The sequence below is a fragment of the Puma concolor genome, chromosome B2 (genome assembly GCF_028749965.1).
Source record: "Puma concolor isolate L17-30 chromosome B2, mPumCon1.1.hap2, whole genome shotgun sequence".
In the NCBI taxonomy this organism is placed as follows: domain Eukaryota; kingdom Metazoa; phylum Chordata; class Mammalia; order Carnivora; family Felidae; genus Puma; species Puma concolor.
In genome coordinates, this window is record NC_141671.1 from 102,245,249 (window position 1) to 102,267,747 (window position 22,499).

Sequence of the window (22,499 nt, forward strand, 5' to 3'; positions counted from 1 at the left end):
ACAAGTCTTCCCTGACAAAGCCAGCCCAATCCTGACCCTATTCCTTGTGATTAGATGCTTTTGGGAGCCGGGGCCAGGGCAAAGAAAGGCATGGTAAATTAGTGTGCTATATACTTTCATTTCCTGAGGGGTTTTCTTTCTTCTTTTTCACTTTTACTTATTTTTCAATTATAAACATAATACCTGCTTTCTATAACAAATTTAAGAAAAGTATATAAAGTTAGAAAGACAGTCTCTCTGTCTCTTCTTAATTCCCTGTCTGCACTCCCCCGCCCCACCCTGACTACCCCAAGCCATGATCACCGATAACAGTTGGGGCAATTGTTCCAGACTTTTCAATGTACGGTGTTTAAACACATATAGCTTTTAAAAATAACACATATAGGATAAACACTGCATCTTGCTTTTCTGCTTGATCTTTCTTTTATATAAAGTCAGAATGTGTATTTTAGTCTAACAGAGGTCTAGTAGTCCGTTGTATAAATAAATCTCAAATTACTTATCTGTCCCCTTACTGAGCGGCATTTGAGTTGTTTTCCTTTTCACTGTAATACAACAGTGCTTTACTAAGCATCCCTGTTCATGTGTTTTCATATGCTTGTTTAGCGTTTCCCTGGGATAGATCCTGTAAGTGCATCTGCGGGGCCAAGGAAGCACATTTAAAATTTTGATAAATAGGGAGATTGCCTTCCAGAAGATTGTACCAATTTATACTCCTGCCAAGAGTAGACGGGGGTGTTCATTGCCCCATAACCCCACTAACACTGGATGTTCTCTGACGTTTTTATCTTTTTGCATATCTAATTAGGAAAATGGTATCTTAAAAAATTTTGCATATATATTTTTCTTAAATTTAGTAATGTTACATACGCTTACTGACTGTATGTCGTCTCTGAATTATTCCCTTCTCCTGTCCAAGTTCTCCCCTCTGCCTTTTATCACCTCTCCTCCCCCCAGGACCCCCAGTGGTCCCCTTTCTCACCGCTTTGGTGGAAGGAAATGGTAGACAGAGCCAGGGCAAGGCAGTTGATGAGAGAAATCTCATCAGAAGGTATTAGAGACAAAAAGATTCCCCAGTCAGAGATGTTTGCATTTTAAAAGAGTCTGCCCAGAGGGGGCAATTTGCACTCACCTCCAAAGACTGGATTGCTGGTGGGGTCATTTCAGACTTCAGCACAAAAAGTATTTCCACGTGGGAAGATCTTTCTGGGATCCTCAAATCATAAGGAGTTAATGCTTTCTTTGTCTGTCATAACCAGGCTTTCTCCTGTTAGCGGGGAAAGGCAACTGCCTGGGACTTAGTATCACAAAGCCCTTACTAAGTATTCACACTTCTACACATTAATCTTAGGGATTCATCAGAAATGCAGAAAAAAACTCCTATACATGATGTTTGTCCTAGCATTGCTTATTGGATCAGAAACTGGAAACTAGTAACAATGTCCAACAATGGAGAATAGCTTAAAAACAATTTGGTAGATCCATCTGATAAAATACATGCAGCACTTTTTTTTTGAGAGAGAGAGAGAGAGAGCGCGCGCGCGCGCGCACGTGCATATGCAGGGGGAGGGGCGGAGGGAGGGAGGAGGAGAGGGGGGCAGAAAGGAGGAGGAGAGAAAGGAGGAGATATATATTTGACATATATTTTATATGTCAAAACCCCAATAAGGAATTATATTTAGGTGACAGAAGCATGAATTGAACTTTTAGGCATATTTCAATTTTGAGAGCAAAATTCTGATTCTGATTTTTTTTGATCAGAAAAATCATCTTTCAATGCACAGAGTAGAATGTTAAAAAGTAGTTTATGGTATTATCCTCCCAGAATTATTCCCTTTTATCCTGGAAATCATTGAGAAATAAATGTACCCCTGACCCTGCCAAGGTCCAGGCCTCAGTGATTCACATGTAAGGAATTCGGCCACCACACCCATCCTATTACTGGGCCCAGAGAGCAGGCCGAGGTGTCTACAACCCCAGTCAGTGACTTCCCAGCCTCCCAAACTCAAGGTCTCAGCTTTAGGCCTCAGAGCCTCTTTCTCCCCGAGCTTGCTGCTTCCACAGCTCCTGGCATCACTCTTAACCTCACATTTATTCCTACTTTTTCTTCCAACTGTCTTCTAAGCTCCTTTAAGATTTAGCTCAAGTGTCCCTCTGGAAATCTCCCCAGATCAGCACCTCGTCAGGCTGTTTGCTTCTGCTCTGTCAGAACACCTAATGTCAGTACGGCATCTACTCATGGGCTTGCCTACCTCCCCCTCCAGAAGGCAAGCTTTTGTACATCAGGGCAACAGTTTCTGTCCCTCCTTTTTTAAAAAAAAAATATGAATTAATGAATTACTGTGTTGCTCTATTCACTTTAGGGGGCTTTATACGAAGTGTGCTTGTATAAATACGTAAATTGTGATTGGTTATAGGATTTTTGATTCTTTTTTTTTTTTTAAGTTTATTTATTTTGAGAGAGAGAGAGAGAGAGAGAGAGAGAGAGCACGAGTGGGGGGAGGGACAGAGAGAGAGAATCTCAAGCGGGCTCCACACAGTGCAGAGCCTGACACGGGGCTCAAACCCACGAACCACAAGATCATGACCTGAGCCGAAGTCAGATACTTAACCAACTGAGCTACCCAGGTGCCCCAGCATTTTTGATTATTTCTATAATTTATTTCAAAGCTAGGCATCAGACCAAAGAGTCTGACCATTTGAACTGCTTTTTGTACCACGTTTATTTGCTAAGAAAAATATATCTCTCAGCCCTGTGACTTCCCAGTAGCCTTAACGGAGACTTAACATCAAGAATTGTAATGAACCTTTTATCTCAGGCTAAGACTTTATCACTTCCAGAGACACTTACTGCACTGATACACATTACTTACTCATCCGCTCATTCAGAAATAATTTCCTCAGAGCCTAGCGTATGCTGGCCACTATGCTAAACGCTGGAAAATTATGGATTAAAGATATACCTTTGCTGTTGTGCTGGAGGGAGAGGTAGGTGAGTCCATGAGTAGATGCATACTGATATTAGGTGTTCTGACAGGCAGAGCACAAGGAAATGGAGAGCCTGAAGAAAGGAGTGATCTGGGGAGCTAAGTCTTACAAGGTGATGGTTGTATAACTCTGTGAATATACTACAATTCATTGAATTGTACACCTAAGTGGGTAAAGGGTGAACTTTACAGTATGTTGATTAGATCTGTAAAGCTGTTTGAAAAAAGAGGTATAGAACTGGGTCAAATGTGCACGAAGGGGACGAACATCCTGGATAGAGAAGAGCAAGGGCAAATGCTTGGAGGTGTAAAGGAGTTAGACAGGTTTTGGGGGACTGAGGTCCTTGGGGGTGGCCAGGGTTAGAGTAGAGGTGGGTGGCTCAAGTCTCCAATGGGGTTTAAGTAACAGCATCATAAGAGCAACTCAGTCTTCATGTGATGGCATGAATCCAGAGTTTCAATAACATTCCGGCATTTTTGACTGAAGGCCTCTTTCTTTGCCAAAACTAAGATGGAGAAGCAGCTGGGAAGAACCCGGATGCCCAAGAATGAAGACAACAAAAATATACTCTAGAAGTCATTTGGGTCATCTCCCTGCCTGTAGGCAGGTTTCAATTAAACTGAGACAGAAGGATCCATTTTCTCCTTAAAGTTTTATAGAGAAGGAGTTTCCAAGTGGGACAGGCTTTGGGCTAAGATGAAGCATTGTTCTGGAAAGCCCCTATTCTGGGAAGCAGAATGCCTTCCCTGCATTCTGACCTATCTGTGCTGGTCTAGAGATGTGAGGCATTGACACAAGGCCTTGTTTACTTAGTTACCCAGCCCGGAATGTCCACAGGAGGTGAAGTTCACTTACATGGCACCTGATGATGGGGACCTCCAGGACAATGGTAATGACAGTTCCACTGAGCATGAGGTCTGGGAGGCAGCATCTGTACACACGCTGGGTACCTCCGAGGTTCAAACTGAGGGAACTCCCTGGACCTGAGAGGTCTGGGGAGGTCCTGGGGGTAACACACAGAGGTGAGGGGCAGGGGCCTTTCCAGCTGCCTGATGCCCAGGACATCCTGGGGCTGGGAATCATACCCCGTGTCTATTGTAGGCAGATCTGGAGCTGCTCGGTTCCTGTGGGGCTGGGGCTGTTGCACCGTCTCTTGGTTACTGCCTGAGGAGTCTGCCGAGGCATTAGGTAAACTTTGGTCTGATTTCTCTGAGTCATGGCCAGTGTCAGGAGAAGCTGCTGAAAGCTGAGATTCTAGCCATTGATTCCGTTTTTCCATAAATGAAAACTGATGCTCCAGGGGGAGGGCTCCAACCACAGACTCAGGCTCGTGCTGGCAGGCTGCAGAGGAACCCGAGGGAAAATCTTTGCCTGGGTCCGGGTGTCTCCTCCAGAAGCTGTCTTCGCTCTCCTCCAGGATTTTAGTGCGCAGGCAGGTGACATGCTGGGACACAGGCCGCAGGTGATTGGAAAGTTTCAGGGGTGGATGAGCCTGAGAAAAGTCTCCTGAGGAACAGTGAGGGGTTTGGGGTGCAGACAAGCCGTTGGGTGCCATGTTCCTTAGATTTGGAGCAGGTGGCTCGGATGCCTCTTCCCGGGAACAGCCTGGGATTGGTTTCAGTAAGTGACTTGGGTATGGTTCTGATTCATCAACCTCCACAGGAATGCTTCGGTTCATCCTAGTTTCTGGAACAAGAGAAAACATGCCACAGCCTTAGAAGACAGATCATCTCTTGGAGCCCCTACTTTATGGCCTTAAGAGACCTCGTTCAAGATGTGGTTTCAGTTAATAGCAGTGTGACACCAACGTGTTTCAAAGCCCCAGTCACATAAAGTTGTTCACTCATTCTCTAGGCAAAGGCTCTAGTGCTTATTAAGATACTTTTATATGGAAGGCGATTCAAAGAATGTGACGGGACTGTCATGCAGTAGACAGCACAATGGGAAGACAGATGAATATCAACAGCTAAGTATGGAGGAGGGAAATTATAATGTGGGCTGCTGTGTGTGTGTGTGTGTGTGTGTGTGTGTGTGTGTGAAGGGTACACAAGACATTGATTGGTCTGCCTTTGAGGATGCCTCTGAGGATGCAGTGGGGAGATAGTGTCCACCTTATAAACTTTAAAAATGTTGCTTCATTTTTAATAAAAAAAAAAACATTAAAAAAAAACAACAAAAAAAGAAAGTGTGAGTTAAAAAGCATGGAGAAAAGGTCATAGTGACATTTCCCACTTAACAACTATAGATTGTTTTCTGGACTTAATTCCCTCTGGCACTATGCTTACAGTCAAGGTAGCCGTGGCCGTCTGGTTTGTGATGAACTGGCTGAACTAGCAAGGCTGGTTAAACTAGCCTTTAGCCTACAGTCCGAGTAATATTGGTTTTACCTGTAAAAATAGAACTCGTAATCAACATGATGGAATAAAAGAGAAAATTAGCCTCCCCTTATCATTAGTTTGCTTGAGATGACGTCCCAGGACACCCAAGCTCCAGCGGAAGGCAGGAGGCAGGCAGGGAAAAAGAGTACGGGAGTGACTGACGGCCTGCAGAAAGTTCCAGAGCAGGTGTAGTGGTAGGGAGACCACGAAAAAAAGACATCCCAGGGGTCTGTTCCGTGAGGGCCTTGTACACAGTATTCCTCAAATATCATACAGAGGATACAGGTGGTGCTCTGCTGGTGGATTTTTAAATGCCTATTTGGGGTTCCTGGAGAATTTCAGCCATATACATTTACTGAGGGCGTGCTGTGCCCCAGATCGTGATGTACGTCAATTGTCCCTCTAAGCCAAGTTTTGAAGACTATAAACTCCCCTTCTCTTGAGCCCTGTATCCGTCCCAATGGGAACCTGACAGCACCCGTTTTAAGGTGCTCCCCTCTGAGCAGAGGTGGGGCCGGCAATTTCCTACCAAATTTACCTTCAGTGCCTGTAGGCAGAAACTTCTCTTTGCCTCCCCACCCCCTGCCAGGTGAACTCCAACACTTCTCCTTAGCCTCACTTGGTAACAAACGTACCCATCTGCTGCAAACCACCTTTGTGCTGTTTTCTGGCCCGGAAGAAAACTCTTTTAGTGTCTAATTCCTGGCTGGCCCTCTCTCCCTCCCTGCCTCATTTCCCCTTCTCCCGGCTGGCTGACCCCCCCCCCCCCCGCCCCCCTTCTTGGCAGCCGGCTGGGCGGTGCGTGCCCCTGGCCTCTGGCCTCTGCAGAAAAGAGACCTCATCACCTACCTCGATTAGAACTTGTAAAAACGAACAGGAACCTACCCCAAACACAAATATCTCAGCTATTTATTATTTTTGAGTGCTCACCATTGTTTTCCTGTCTTACACTTTTTCTACAGCTGTGAAATTGGATGTGCCACACAACATGCTCTTCGGCTGGTCAGGAAACAAAGGTATTTTCTGAGGGGGTGGCTGAGTGTTGTGTAACCTCCTGCAAGCGTCTGTGGGCCCACAGCTGAGTGGAAGGGCAAGGAGGTGCCCCGAGTGAGGGAGCAAGCGAAAGGTCTGCACTCTGTCAACGATTTCTTGTTATGTGATTCAGGTGCCACAGTTTACATTCTCCCTGGGTTTAGAAAAAAATTGTTTTAACGTTTATTTATTTTTTGAGTGAGAGACAGAGAAACAGAGAGAGACAGATCATGAGTGGGGGAGGGGCAGAGAGAGAAACACAGAATCCGAAGCAGGCTCCAGACTCGGAGCTGTCAGCACAGAGCCCGATGTGGGGTTCGAACTCATGAACTGCGAGATCATCACCTGAGCCCAAGTCAGACACTTAACTGACTGAGCCACCCAGGCACCCCTCTCCCTGGGTTTTTAAATGTGAATACCTTAATACCTTATTGGGGGTGGGGGTGTGGCTAGATGGCTCAGTCAGTTAAGCATCCTATTCTTGATTTCAGCTCAGGTCATGATTCCAGGGTTGGGGGATCGAGCCCTGTGTTGGCTCCACGCTGGGCATAGAGCCTGCTTAAGTTTCTCTCCCGCCTTTACCTTTCCCTCTGTCGCTCCCCAACTCCTCCAAACAATAAATTAAAAAAAAAAATGTGATTACCTTACAAGTATTTCCCTAAAAATTGCAAATTCCAAACCTTCCAGGGGCTTGAAAGAAGCTAATAAAAAAAAGTGACAATCTGGCCATCTCACATAACTGGAAATCTGAGGTCTATCTTATGGTGGGAATTCTACAATTAAAACTGCTCTGAAATTAAACTAAAACTACCCCTTGGATGGTAGTAAGGATCAGCCGGCAATAAATGGCCTCTGGGGAAAGCTATGGGATTAGTAAACCATAAAAGGCAAAACAACCCTTGGTGTTTTAAACGTGTCACTATCAAATATTCAAAGAGCAAATAATTACTGAACCTACTATGTGTCCAACTCTGTGCTCTATAACCTCCTTCTGAGGCATGGGCTGAATGAAACCCTTTTTTTAATAACAAGTAATACTTGCAAGTGATACAAAGTTCAAGAGTACAAAAGGGTATACAGTGAATGGTAATCAAAAGTATTTCTAAAGCCTTAAAACCATTATTCCTGCCCTCATGTTGCCTGTGATCCAGAATAAGAGAGAAAACCAATAGAGGAAATCAAAAGCCCTATCTCAGGGCCTTTGCACTTGCTGTTCTGTCTTCTCTGAACACTCTTTCTCTACACGTCTACAGGGCTTGCTTCCTTTCTCCTTCAGGTCTCCTTCTCAAGTGTTTACTTGCCCTCCTCACTCCCTGTCTCTCTTCCCTGCTTCACCATCCTTTCCAGTAGTTATCACATCTTACATACTGCAAAATGTGTGTTATAACTGCAAATATCTAATACATTCCTTAATTGTTTATTGTTTCTCTCCTCCCCCAGAATTTAAACTTCATGAGGATGTGATTTTTGACTGTTGGGCTCATGGCTATCTTCTCACCATCTAGAGCTGTACCTGGCACACAAATATTTGTGGACTGAATAAGTGATGGATGCCTGTTTTTGGAAAGAGTACAGATCTGTGTGGCTGGAAGGATCACTGACAGTGAGAATATCAGGCACCATGGTGGGTAGCAAGGAATATTGGGTAGACCAAGTACTCACAGTTCTTAAAGTTACCCTACTTGAGGACCCTTCCCCCTTACATCCTTGCTTCTTCTCAAATATTTATTAAGGGCTCACTAAGTGTCAGGCCCCAAGGTGAGTCTGGGCCATGCCTACGAGGTCCCATCCGTGGGCAGAGTTGACCATGAACCTTGCTTGCAGAATACAGGTGTTTCTACCATCTAAAGGGAACATCTGGTATTCTGTTCCAGATAGGGAGCTGGTCTGTTCATGCATCATCAGGCTTTGCCCGGAACAGTGGAGGATGGGCATGCCTCCCAGCTACCACGTGGGTCCCTCCCAGCCCTAGATCCCTGCCAGAACTGGCAAAACAAACCCTGATACACAAATGGTGTCACTGAGAACAACTACACGCAAATGCCGCATCAGAGGGTCATGGGCAGATTAGTGGGAAATGGCCGTTTCGTTTTTGGTCTTTAATGTCAATATTGTAAAAATGCTACACATTAAAAATAATCATTCAATGTCTCCCACGGCTAATATTTCCATTTTTCCCTGTTTTATTCCAGGGCTTGTCACATGATATCCACATGGTTACATGGCCTGTGCTCCAGTCCCCAACAGGGGGTGGCACTTGGAGTGAAATGGAAAAACCTCTGTGTCCTACCACTGTTCTAGAGGAGAAGGCTCTGACTCCCCAGAGGGACAGAAGAGCTGCCAGCCAGGACCCTGCAAGCCTGAGTGGCAATGCCCCGGACAGATGCTCGTGGACATCCTGTCCCCCTCAGCAAGCCTGGGGGAAGCTGGGACCGGTCAGCCAGGAGGATAATGGTCAAGTCTACCTGGCCTCGGGGCAAATTCCTGGGGAAAGGGAGAGGCTAGAGGGTGAGAGAACTCAACTCAAGGGAGTCTTCTGGCTCAGAATCTCTTTTTGAGGCTCAGAACACAAGTGCTCAAGCCCCACACCTAGAGATTCTGAGGTGAGGTCAGGGCTCCTGTGTATCTTTGTTTAAGTCCCACAGGTACGCAGATTCTCTTGTACTTGTACTCTGTGATCTGTGCCATTTGGCAGGAACTATCAGAATTTTAAACGTTTATGCCCTTTGACCTAGTAATTTCACTTCTAAGAATTTCCTCCACAGGGATAAGGGTGTACCCTGCGAAATGAAGAGGCTCTGAAGATAGGCGATGCAGCCTTGTTTGTGATAGCAAAGACTAGAAACAACCCACATGTGCAGAAAGGTTCTGATTTTTAAAAACTGTGGTCCGGCCAAACAACGACTGCTCTGTGTCTTTTTTAAAAAGACAGAGGGGCGCCTGGGTGGCGCAGTCGGTTAAGCGTCCGACTTCAGCCAGGTCACGATCTCGCGGTCCGTGAGTTCGAGCCCCGCGTCAGGCTCTGGGCTGATGACCCAGAGCCTGGAGCCTGTTTCCGATTCTGTGTCTCCCTCTCTCTCTGCCCCTCCCCCGTTCATGCTCTGTCTCTCTCTGTCCCAAAAATAAATAAACGTTGAAAAAAAAAAAAATTAAAAAGACAGAGGAAGTGCTCTGGGGACTGATGTGGAACGATGTCCAAGATTTACTGGTGAAGTTAGGAAAAGTAAAGAGGAGGACACTGTGCAGAGCATGCTACCCTTTGTACGATCTGAGGCTGTGTGTGCACATGCCATCTCGTCAGAAATTTGGAACAACGGTCACCTCTGGAAAGGGAACTGGATGGGTGGGGAATGGGAACAGGAGGGACGCTTGCTTTCCGGAGCATTTTATACCTTATATATCTACTTAAAAGATAGGAGAAAAGGAAAAGTTTCAGAGTGGTCCTGCTGTTCACAAAGATTAAGAACCAACGTGAAGGAAGGGGAGGCGTGTCTCTGAAAAGACAAAAGACCATTCTGCTGAGGGTGAAAACATTTGCCCCCCCCCCCCCCCCCCCCGGGGGCAGGAATGGGTGGGCACCAGCCAGGAACAGAGGGCTAGTCTGGAGTACACACAGCTAGGCTGAAGCAGTCATGCACGGGAGTCTGGTTCTGATTCACTGAGTTGACCCAAAAGATGCTAACTTCCCTTCTCTTGAATCTCATTGCCCTTTGGACAGTGAGCTGTGGTTCTAGCCCTTGATTCTGACCGCAACTTTCTTCAAATCCGGCGGTTTTTCTCTGTCCAAGTCTCGTCTTTGGCTTCCTTTCTGCCTCCTCTGGCCTGAAACCTTTCTCTTAGCATATCCACTCTACCTTGAGTAGCCTGATTTTGCAGATAAGCTCTTAACCAGATGGCAGCGGTTCTATCATCCCATGTGACAATGCTCCCTGGTGTCCCATTCACAGAATTTCTCACCCCCTCCTCCCTTTTCCTGCACACAGCTCTTAGTCAATCCCCTGGAGCTGCCTCCAACTCTTTGCTGGTATCTGTTCCCGGCAACTTTTTTCTTCTCCAGCACATCCTGCCTTAAATTCTTAGTTTCTTGAAACAGAGCCTATTAAGTCTTCAAAACACGATTTTTCTGATCTCACAGTTCATAAAAAAGCTTCTTTTCCTTCCCTCATCCCAACCTTCCTTTCTGCATGTCCATTACATACCGCCCTGGCCTGAGTGCAAAACAAGTTCTCTCAGGGCACACGTGAAGAGACTTCATGTCCACGTTCGCAGTGAACTGTGGCTTCTGCTTTCCAGATGGACTTACTCTGAACCAACACATATTTCTAGGATGTAGTATTTAAATGCACAGGCTCTACATTCAAACTCCCCATGTTTTAATTCTTTCTTTGCCAGCTGCATGATTAGATGTGAGACCTTGAGAAAATTACTTTACTTCCCCAGGCCTCATTTTTCTAAAATGTAAAATGGGGGAAAGACCATTTGTCTTACAGGGATGTTGTGAGGATAAAAGAAGATGGAAATAAAATGCTGACTGCAGAACCCGGCCTATATCAAGCTCTCAAAAAACAAAACCTGTTTTATTATTGTTACAACTGATTTGGCTTTAGAACTTTCTTCTAGACTATGTTCACTGGTTTTATACCTGAATGCTAGCGTTATTATATGAGCCTAATGAATGAAGACCATATCTTCTTAACCAATATATATATTTATGGCACATTCGATATGCATGGCCTTTTGTCTTAAAAAGAGCTGGGCCACACAGGGTATGTCCTATAACTTTCCCATTCCTATTTCACAGAGGGTTAGAGATACATTAAGTAGCTCTTCCAAAGTCACAGCTGAATCTAGCCTATAGATCTCCGAGATCTTCCCATTAAACCACATAGATCAGGAGCAAACTTTTTCCGTAAAAGTCCAGAGAGTAAAGAGTTCGCGCTTTATGGACCACAGATGGTCTCTGTCTCATACTCTTGCTTCTTTAAAAAATTTGTTTTTAAGCAACACTTTAAAAATACAAAAGCCATTTTTAGCAGTATGCTGTAGCAAAAACAGACTATGGGCCACATTTGGCCTGAGGGTTATAGTTTACCAATGGCTGATACAGATTACACTGATAAAATACAAAGAAACCTTCCCCTTTATTAGTAGTAACTGCTAATATTTGTTGAATGTTTACTATGTGTCAAATATTGTTCCAAGTGCTTTACATGTATTAACTTATTTCATCCTCACAGCTACCTTATTTGGTAGGTATGATTGTCAACCTCATTCTACAGATGGGCAAACTGAGACACAGGGAGGTTAAGTGACTTTCCCAAGGTCACATGTCCAGTAAGCAGCACAGACAGGATTCAAATCCAAGCAGCTCAGCACCAGAACCCGTGCACTTAACAATCTGTTTCTTGGTTAAGAACCCTGACTTTGAAGGGCGGGGGAGGGGATTGGAGCAGCTGAGTAACCCCTGGAAGCTTCTGGAATGAATATGTTTCAGACTCTTCACCTTGAAGCTAAGGAGGCGTGGATACGGGCCACCTGTGTTTTATAAAGGATTACCGGGCGGGAAACCTGTGGTGGCTTCCCTTCATTCCAGTACAATAGAGGACATGGATGAGGACTGCAGAGGCATCTTGATTTGAGAAAAGCACTTGATTGGGTCTCATTAAATTTTAATCATAAACTGAATTCAAAATAAATTGAAAACTGGTTGACAGAGCACAAACAAAGGGCGATGATAAATGGTGATGCATCTAGAGAGGGGATATCTTCCAGGGGACGCCTCTGAGGCAAGGACGGATGGGATTTAATGAAGGTGTTATGTCCCTGGAAGAAGACAAATAGACAGTGAGAAACAGAGGAAGGGCAGGAGTGAGCAGCCTGAGTAATTAATAAACCACGTTACCAGCTCCTAAATAATCAAGGCTTGCTGTTCACCAACCACGTGGATTTTTTTTTTTTTTTTTAAAGAATTCTTTGGGTCAACAATAGTCTTGAAGAGTCCTAGAGGCACACACCATGAATATTTCAGGTGGACGTAATAAATATATACATTTACAGCTAGAAAGATCCTCAGATCCAATTTGGATCCGATACTTTCAATTACAGATTCTCAAGGTCTTACTTCATTCTGCAGAGAGTAATTTTTTGTTTTTTATAAATTAAAAGTCTAAAAGCCATGTTATTAAAAAAAAAAAATCTTTAAACTCATTAATGCTCTTTGTTTACTGCCCAAATGCATGCAAACTTTCACAATGTCAGTTTGCTCAGTGGAGGCTGGTTTTGAGTGAACTGTTTGGCTCCGGTTCAAATTCCAATGAATAAATACTTCCAAGTTTACTTGCAGAATTTCCCAGACAGAGAAGTTCTTCCATTTGGTTTGCCAGAGGATTGGAAGCAGTGGTGAGCCCTGGAGACAAGGGAACATTTACTGGCCCTTGTTCATCCCCTGCACGGTACAACTCACATCAGGCTCAAGGCAGCACGGCATGACCTGACCTGATTTGAAGTTCACTCTGGAACTGTTCTGAGCCACTGAGCAAGGAGACCATGGACTAGTGGGAATGGACTGACCTGGCTATGTTGTTAGTTGGTGATAAATATTTGGAGAGCAACCTCAAACCGGCCCAGGTTTTTGTTTGTTTTGCTCCGGATAAGGTTTCTCTCAGCACATATCTGTGATTCTTAATTTCAGTCCAAGCCCTAGAATGAAGACGAAGGGGCAGAAAGGAAAAATCAGGAGAGGAAGATGAAGGGATAGAACATAAGAAAGGAGAGGGGCGCCTGGGTGGCGCAGTCTGTTAAGCGTCCGACTTCAGCTCAGGTCACGATCTCACGGTCCGTGAGTTTGAGCCCCGCATCAGGCTCTGGGCTGATGGCTCAGGGCCTGGAGCCTGCTTCCGATTCTGTGTCTCCTTCTCTCTCTGCCCCTCCCCCCTTCATGCTCTGTCTCTGTCTCAAAAATAAATAAAAACGTTAAAAAAAATTTAAAAAAAAAGAAAGGAGAATGGAAGAGGAGAGACACAAGGAAAGGGGAAAACTTGAAGGACATTTAAAACAATTTGCCTTTTATTAGTGTAGGAGAGAGACTTATTTGTGATTTTTATGTATTACTGAATACGAGAAAGGGCAGTTGGAAGGGAAGAAAAAGAATGAATACAGTGAAAGGCGAGAGTGTTGTAGGTAAGCTGGTGAGCCAGGAAGAGCCTGGACGACAGCACCGAGGAGGAAGGCAGATCGGAGATGGCAGGGAGACCTAATGACCCTGGGAGGGGAAGAAGGAAAAACACTGGGACCCCAGGGCAGGAAAACAATGAGGCAGAAAAGAGCCAAGTTTTCCTCATCGCTGAGGGACCTGCCAAGATCCCAGCCAGCCTCGCTGTTCAGGGTGGAAGGAATGGGGACACGCAGGCTGGGGGCGGCAGTCAGTTCCATCACTCCCAAATCACTCCACCTCGGCTGCCTGGTCAGGGAGCCAACCCAAACTGGCACAACTCTCCGGTTCAGCCGGTACATGAAAGGCCCCCCCACCTCCTCGGCCAGGGTACAACTTGCGGCCTCCGGGAAGGTCTAGATGCATGCACGCACGCACGCACAGAGCGACACAAGCGGCCAGGCATCGAAGTACATGTGGGCTAGTAGAGGCCTGCTGGTGAAGAGACGCAAAGAATGTCGGGGGGAGAAGGGACAGCTGGGGTTTCATGAACTAAAAATATCTTGGTGACAACGCACTTAGAAGAAACGGGAGAGGCCCAAGGGGAGAGCTTCTTGATTCCAATCCTCTGATGCTTTCTCACGAAAGGCCGGCAGGATTGTTTTGATAAGGAAATGTGGTCAAACATCAGGGGTCATTTCATTGGATCTGAAAGGAATATAAAGTTTAATGTGCCTCATCTGTGCCCTTGCCCCCGCCCCCCCCCCCCCCCAAACAGTTGCCTGCAATTGTTACATACTGTTATGGGCTAATCTAAAACTTCCTGCTGGAGAAAAATGGTTGGATTCAGGGTATTTCTGAGATTTCGATTCTGTTCAGGGTAGAACAGATTTCATTTAGACAAACTACCCACATAATCTATCTTTCTGAATGCCTGTTAAAGAATGCCTGCAAATCGAACTACCTTGTATTTTCAGAGCGTTTGAAAGTCACTAACTCCTTAACCCTGAGAGAAACAAGCTTCAACACTTTCTGTCTTTGCACCCTCCAAGAGTCAGTATCCCTGAGTTAGGATGATGGTTCATCCATGCTGGTTCACTGCCCTGACTGCACTCCCTAGTCAGCCCACCACACACAGTGAGCAGAGGTACCACACTGTTTCATGACTGCCATCAAAAAATGACTTGGAGGGGCGCCTGGGTGGCTCAGTCGGTTAAGCGTCCGACTTCAGCTCAGGTCACGATCTTGTGGTCCGCGAGTTCGAGCCCCGCGTTGGGCTCTGGGCTGATGGCTCAGGGCCTGGAGCCTGCTTCCAATTCTGTGTCTCCCTCTCTCTCTGCCCCTCCCCTGTTCATGCTCTGTCTCTGTCTCAAAAATAAACGTTAAAAAAATTTTTTTTAAAAATGACTTGGAGGGGCGCCTGGGTGGCACAGTCGGTTAAGCGTCCGACTTCAGCCAGGTCACGATCTCGCGGTCCGTGAGTTCGAGCCCCACGTCAGGCTCTGGGCTGATGGCTCGGAGCCTGGAGCCTGTTTCCGATTCTGTGTCTCCCTCTCTCTCTGCCCCTCCCCCGTTCATGCTCTGTCTCTCTCTGTCCCAAAAATAAAAATAAAAACGTTGAAAAGAAAAAAAAAAAATAAAAATGACTTGGAGCTGTAACACCAGATTAAGAATGGCTATGGGTGGTCTTTCTGGGTAAAAGCAGGGCTGGCGGCTGAGAGCAGTTAGCCTCATTTCAGATAATGGTGCTTCACCCTTCGAAATTAGAATCAGTAATTCATCACAGGTGAAACATCTTGAAATTCCTGCCCTCTCATCCCGGGGGGCATAGAGAGGGCCATCTAAGAACGTGACAATGACTACACCAGGGCCTTTCCACAGAAAGAGTTTAGCAATACTGAAAGCACTGAGTCAGCCCATCCCCATCAGCCAGGGCCTGTTGGAACGGTAGTGACAAAAAATAATTGCCCAAAGAAATAACAACAACAACAACAACAACAATAATAATAAAGTAGTGGTTTGGAAAAGGTTAAGGATCCTGTGTCTGCCATCTAATGTGTCCAATCATAGCCATCATCCTTACATGCTATTAGGATGTACTTCATAGCTTCCTTTCACCTCCCATTAAAGGCCCCACGTGCAGCGATTATTGGTCTAGCCCAGGAGTGGTTTTCAGCTCCAGCTAAGTCAGTAATGCAACCTTCTGGAGCCAGGCTGGCCTGCCAGTTCTCTGGCCTGCCATGAATCTGTGGGCAAGTGCATAGGACAGTTCTTCCTGAGTAACCCAGATGGGACATGAACTAATTTAAGAAACCCCGTTTTATGTAACTAGAGCCAATAAAAACGCCTAAATTCCCGGCAGCCTCCCGCAGAGCCACGTGGCTGCCCAGCTTCCCCCAGCCTTTGGCCCTGACTGAGGCTTTTACCTTGTGCTTTGAGAACAGGTGAGTGAAACAGAAGTCAAAGCAGCTTATGTGATAAAAGCTTGAGCACCTATGAGGTGTTTGACAGTATACTTGTGCTAAGGGGTAGAAAAGGATTAAGAAACAAAGTCCTTTTCCTCAAGGAACTAACCATCTAGTAGCAGGAGGTAAAATTCATGTTTGAATAGTCAGTAAACAAAGTAAGTCTTCCAAGATCACCCATTACGGCTAGCCCTCTGGGGACTCCCATTTTCCTAGCTTTATTTTGTGAGAAGGGAATTTAGACAAAATCATGTCAGTTCACCCCCCACACACATTTTATTGATGAAGAAATCCAGTCCTAGGGAAACCAAAGTGATTGCCTAAGCCACAAAGCCAGCAAGGAATGGAGTGAGGACTTGAAACGGAGTTTCTTGTCCTTCTTTTTTATTATTTATTCGGTCTCTCCCCCTGCCCCCCATTAAAATTGCCCTATTCTAAGAGACCATCTTGAACTTGAAAGTCGCATGAAACTTGATGAGCTTCTAAGATCGAGTAACAGCATTTCTCTCCTTGTTTTCTGTGCCAGCAAACGTCTGGGTTGCCTGGGAGGGGCGGGGGGCTGTGGGAGAGCGCCGGGAAGGCAGCTGGGAGCCAGCGCAGAGCTGAGCTGAACTTCCTGGCTCACGAATATGGGGTTGATCTTTTCCCTGCGTGAAACAAGGATCGAGAAAACTGGGAGTTTTCCTTCCATCTTTGCCACTGACGTGTCCCGGGGCTGGAAGCCAATGACTTAATTTTTGCCATCCCTGGCTCCCTCCTTGGAGAAGTGAGGCTGGATTCTTAACCGAAACTCGTGGGACACGAAGTACTCAAACAAATGGTTCCCAGACAGCTCCGAGAAAACACCCGTGTGTGCGCTTTCCACCCCTCAGAGAGTTAATCTCCTCTCGCCTGTCTGAAATACTAAACCACCAGCACTTTCTGGCAGCCAGATACTTAAGGTGTCATTTTCTCAGCCCCAGCCGGTCCCTACACGAACAGGTTAAAAAGGTGGGGAGTGGAAGGTGGGGGGAAAGTAAGGCAGAACATTTCAGCGAAGGCGAAAACTGCTTTTGGAAAATGGGTCAGCAGCTAAAAAGTAAGGCCAGGCAGGCGACAGCTCTGAACGACTTACCTTAGCACCACCACGGACAGACAGACCGGCCGACGGGGTGGTCGTGCTCTCTCCTTCTCACACTCCACCTTGGGTCGCTCCCGCCTCCCTCCTCCCTCTCCAGGCCCAGGTAAGCGGTCGAACGAGCTCTGAAGCAGGAAGTGGAAGTTGTATGCAAATTTCTACAGAGGCTAGGAAGCCTCTGCCGAGAAAATCTCCCTGTGGGCAGTGAATCAACAGCTGAGAAGTCACTTTATTTCTTAAAACAGAAACCTCCTTCATTCACTAGAAAAGGCCACTGACTGACCAATTGGGGTGCATTTTTGTTTCCACCACCCAGCTAAGGAACTGCGGAGGAATGCCCGCACTGCCCTGGACCTCGGTGCTACTGCAGCGCCCTAGCCCTAGACAAGGTGTCTGGAGAGGGGATTGGATTTGGGTGTTAAGATTGGTTATTCATTAGCTGCTCCAAAAGAGGAGATTAGGGGCAGATAGCGGGGTGGAGTGTGAGTCAAGAGCTTCTTACTATCTCTGTTTAAACGTCAGCATTTGCTGCCCTTGCTCATGTGGGGGCAGGACTCACTGCCCATCCCCATGTGAGCGTGCGTGCGTGCACACAGGTGCATGCACACAAGCACAAGTATGCATGCACTGTCCTCCTTTGGCTGCGTTTTTCATGACCTCAAGTTTATTTCCTCTCCTTCCTTCTCCTTGTTTAATCCATAGACTGGAGAATTTATTGTCAAAGGAAGCACATGATGGGAGCTGTGGCCGCTAGAGCTCTGGAGTCAGAGGGATGTGGGTGTGAACTCAGTTCCGCCACTGGCCGACTGGGCACCACAGCCAGGTGCCTGGGCAGGCACACTGTGCTCCTGGTGCTGGCCTTGCCTGCCCAAGGGTCAGCACCCGCTGCCAGCCATCTCTCCACCCTTGTGCAGGGGACAGGTCCCAGAGCATCCCCATCCACACTGCCAGGTTCTGCTCAAGTAGGTCACACGAAGTGGGTTGCTCTACACTGCAAGCAAAGGAAACACGGCTTGTTTTTAAAATAACGTATAACAGGTTGCATATATTTTGGTATATCCTTGTGATGGAACACTATGCAGCTGTGAAAAATAATAAATATGTATGTATATATTTCTACATTCTAACATGCAAAAGTGACTATATTATTTATTAACATGATCTCATCTTTGTCAATATATATGGCAGATAAACGCATGTACATTCATATATAGATTCATGCTTGTTCACTGCTCGTTGGCCCTGACACCTGCCCGGAACATAGTGAGCAACCATTCTATATGTGTCAGATGAATAAATCATAAATGTCTGGAAGAACACATCCAAACTGTTGAGTGGTTTTCACCCCCCCGGGAATGAGATTGAGGGCAATGAGTGAGAACGGAGGACTTACATACTATTTACACATATGGGCTGTTTGATTATTTTTTTTCCACAAACATATTTTTCAAAAAAAAAATTGTACTTGCTACCTTAGCCTTGACCTTTCTGCCTCAAAATTACTATAATAATAATCTTTTTTTTTTTTTTTTTTTTTTAGTTTAGAGAAAAATAGTATTCTCTGTGCAGCAGCTGGTACCAGGATACTTTGAAAAAGCTATCTGTGTTAGGGGAGGAGGACAGAGAAGAAAAGAATGCCAAGGGGAGGAAATAAGAAGGAGAGCAAAGAAGGGGGCGGGGTGAAAAATAGTTTTCATTTCTCTTAGGTCCCTTACATGGATTGGGAAAAAGCCTGGAAGATGCTTCTGTCAAGTACTACCTTTGGAATACAACTCATTGGGAAGAACAGGGAGAATCTTTTTTTCCATGGCTCCCACCGACTGTTTTCCCAGCCATGAGGCCTAAGGGCCCTGTAGGAAGATAACCAAGTGCTGTAGTGCTGCTTTGAATTGCTGTCAGCCGGGCCTTCCTCCCGTCTCCATTTATCCTGAACAGAAAGTCAGCCACTTGCCGGAATAGGTTAATGGTTCCTACCCGGGAGCCTTCATGGAGGCCCCTACTGCAAAGCAGCATGGGAATGTAACCTGCTTAGAATGGGAGAAACTCCTGTCTAAATGTGCTGGAGGCAGTTACAGTGAAATGTGGATGCAGGGGAGGTGTCAGGGAGTCTGGAACATGAGCACCTCTGGCCCCCAGGAGTCCCCACTGGTGTTCTCATTCTAGCACAGAGACCCTTTTAGCTGCCATCACAGGAGAGGGGCGCTTCACTGAGAACCCACCATTCACCGCCTATCAGCACATTTAATCCTCCAACAGTCCTGAGAGAGGCATCGACTGTCATTCCCACTTTACCTTTGAGGAATCCGAGGTTCAGAGACACTGAGTAACTTCTCCATGTTCACACAGCTAGTCTGTGGAAAAGAATTCTGGAACTCTCCCACTTCCAGGTGGATGTTACTTCTTGCCCCTTCTTGCCGTGTTGTGGTCTGTCCTTCCTACGTGCTTGGGTGAACACAGGTAACTTGCTTCCTTCGCACAACTCTTGACAGCACTCAAGAAGGAAAAAGGGTGTAGACAATAAAAGGGTGGAGCTGAGATTGCCAGTCACGTGAGGCCACGTGTGTCCACGGCGCTGGCTGCTGTGTATGTGCTAGGCAGAGGAGCCAAAATACGGGTCAGCTCTCACCCTCCAGTTAAATGTCTAGGAGGGGAGGATTTGTGTTTGCCAGCTTCTAGCGTTGCTCAGTATTCTTGCAAAACACATAATTAGATGAAAGTCGGCTGGCTCTCTCCTCCTCTGTAAACAAAACAAAACAAAGCCATTTGGATCTGATGTTCAGAAACTCTCCATTCTACGGTATTTAAAAAAAATTTTTTTTAATGTTTATTTACTTTTGAGACAGAGAGAGACAGAGCATGAATGGGGGAGGGGCAGAGGGAGAGGGAGACACAGAATCGGAAGCAGGCTCCAGGCTCTGAGCCATCAGCCCAGAGCCCGACCCGGGGCTCGAACTCACGGACCGTGAGATCGTGACCTGAGCTGAAGTCGGACGCTCAACCGACTGAGCCACCCAGGCGCCCCTCCATTCTACGGTATTAATCCACGAGAAGAGGGGGAAAAGGAAAAGATTCATTCCTTGGACAAGCCTTGATTTTTCCATTTTTAAATGGTATGATTTCAAGTGCTGGAAGGGCAGAGCGAATTTCCCTGAGGACGGCCCTCGTTCGGAGGGTCCCTGGCACTCACACTCTGCTGGCTGACAAGTCTGTGGCATGGCCGTTAAGACCGATGGCAGCAGGGGCAGAAACGCCCAGAAACGCCCAGGCTCCCAGGGTCTAGTCCTGTTCTCCTGCGTATTCCGGTCCCCCAACCTCTAGTGAGCACTTGCCTCATTCAGACACACACTAGGTGCTAGGCATGCAAACCGAAGGATTCTCAGCATGTTCTCGTGTGTCTGTCAGAAGCAAAAACTGAAGAAACAGGGCAGCTCCAAACCAACCGGCCAGCAAAACAAAGCTGCAGAGTCATCTGGCTGCTGCTTCTCCACTGCTTTGGCGGGCTGCTTCTAGCCCGGAGGGACTGCCAGACCCAGGCAGATGCCAGAATCCATCCATCACTAGCTCTTCCACGCCCCCCCCCACCCCACCCCCACCCCCCACTGAGCTCCTTGAGACTGCCCTACCAGTCCGGAGCTCCTTCCTTCTTGCTGAGTTCCCCTCCGGAATCGTTTCCTGTTCTGTCAGCAGATCCATCCAGAACCCGGCAAAGAGGTCGTGGTCACACTGACTCTCACAAGGGAAGGGTTTTGCTCTCAAGCTTCTTTCTTTCCAAGATGCAGAGTGAAGCATCTCGTTCCACTACCAGGGGCTACTGGGGACAGCAGCTTTGGTCAAGCTACAAAAGGTCCTGTCCTACCTTTTCCCAGAAAGATGGGTGCCTGTTCACCTTCCAGTTGTGTACTTAAAAAGAGGCACTCCAAAGCCAAAGATTATCTAGCCCGAGGTGATTCTCCTCATGGTCCACTGGAACCCAAGGTTGTTGGCAGCTTCTCTTGCTAAAGATACGATTAAGTCCTATCACGCTGGGGTCCCATTACTACCACTGCGATAATAATACCACCACAGTAACTGCAGATCGTGCTTATTAAGTGTGAGCAGTGTGCTAAGAACTAGTCATTTCTTTTTTTTTTTTTTTTCAACGTTTATTTATTTTTGGGACAGAGAGAGACAGAGCATGAACGGGGGAGGGGCAGAGAGAGAGGGAGACACAGAATCGGAAACAGGCTCCAGGCTCCGAGCCATCAGCCCAGAGCCCGACGCGGCGCTCGAACTCACGGACCGCGAGATCGTGACCTGAGCTGAAGTCGGACGCTTAACCGACTGCGCCACCCAGGCGCCCCAGAACTAGTCATTTCATGTTCACAATGTTTCTATGCGGCAGGCTCTACAAGATTAGCTACCATTTATTTATTTTTAAATTTTTTTAATGTTTATTTTTGAGAGAGAGAGAGAGAGAGACAGAGTGTGAGTGGCGGAGGGGCAGAGAGCGAGGGAGACCCAGAATCTGAAGCAGGCTCCAGGCTCTTGAGCTGTCAGCACAGAGCCCAACGCGGGGCTCGAACCCACGAACCACGAGATCATGACCTGAGCTGAAGTCGGATGTTTAACCAGCTAAGCCACCCAGGCGTCCCGATTAGCTGCCATTTATTGAGTAGCTACATTGTGCCAAGTGATTTTCATTATCTGTATAATGAAGTAGAGAAATGTGTTCACCGGAATTCCAGACAGCTGCTCTCAAAGAGAGAAAAGCAGATAGAGACCAGATTCTGCTTTCTATGGAGGCTGAACGCAGCAGAGCAAGTCAGATGAGAGAGGAATGTTTGGAAAGGGACGGTGAGAAAGTAGCTTGAACCCAACAGAGGAAGTGAAGACACAGCAGTTTGGCAGCGAGGGTTTCTGTGGAGCAGTGTGGCAGGGAAAGAGCCGGAGGGATCCCTGTGCCCCTTCAAGAACATCTATGATAAACTATGTTATTCTCCAAGTATTCTCTAGCTTGATGTACTCAATTGTCTGGCTGTTGGTCATGTCCGTGGGCAGCTTTGTGTAAGTTTACATTTAATAATGAGGATGTTTACAAGAAGAAGAAGGAGAAGAAAGAGGAGGAGGAGGAGCGGGAGGGGCAGGAGGAAGAGGAAAGAAATTAAGTGTTGGTGAGAATGTGGAGAAATTGGAACCTCATGCACCGTTGGGGGGAATGTAAAATGGTGCAGCCACTGTGGAAAACAGTAGGGTGCTTCCTCAAAAAATTAAAAAATACCATCACCACGTGATCTAGCAATTCTTCTGGGTGTCAAAAGAATTGAAAACAGGGTCCTGAAGAGATATTTGCGCATCCATGTTCCTAACAACATTAGTCACGATAGTCAAAA

General features: G+C 46.5%; 2 protein-coding genes and 1 long non-coding RNA gene across 13 annotated transcripts in view; 2 read left to right on the top strand and 1 right to left on the bottom strand.

Moving 5' to 3' along the window:
* Positions 1-9,250, top strand: part of LOC147581148 (uncharacterized) — a 116,552-nt gene extending 107,302 nt beyond the window's left edge. For 8 of the 11 annotated variants that reach the window (XR_015251477.1, XR_015251473.1, XR_015251476.1 and 5 more), the window contains 3 exons: positions 6,329-6,382; positions 7,839-8,022; positions 8,591-9,250. Coding sequence is in view for 4 of the 11 variants with exons in the window: in XM_086707621.1 (XP_086563747.1) it covers positions 6,329-6,382; positions 7,839-7,903 (119 nt within the window). In the remaining 7 variants the exon portion in view is untranslated. The remainder of the gene's footprint in view (positions 1-6,328; positions 6,383-7,838; positions 8,023-8,590) is intronic. The other 3 variants (XR_015251475.1, XM_086707617.1, XM_086707622.1) reach the window with 1 other exon arrangement.
* Positions 1-17,282, bottom strand: part of TRAF3IP2 (TRAF3 interacting protein 2) — a 44,699-nt gene extending 27,417 nt beyond the window's left edge. The window contains exons 1-2 of the mRNA XM_025925638.2: positions 17,128-17,282; positions 3,844-4,674 (exon numbers count right to left, since the gene is read on the bottom strand). Coding sequence (XP_025781423.1) covers positions 3,844-4,666 — 823 coding nt within the window. The 5' untranslated portion in view covers positions 4,667-4,674; positions 17,128-17,282. The remainder of the gene's footprint in view (positions 1-3,843; positions 4,675-17,127) is intronic.
* Positions 15,180-18,251, top strand: LOC147581150 (uncharacterized). The gene is made up of 2 exons (XR_015251478.1): positions 15,180-17,236; positions 17,833-18,251. It is a non-coding gene; the product is annotated as an uncharacterized LOC147581150 (long non-coding RNA).
* The last annotated feature ends 4,248 nt before the right edge of the window (positions 18,252-22,499 follow it).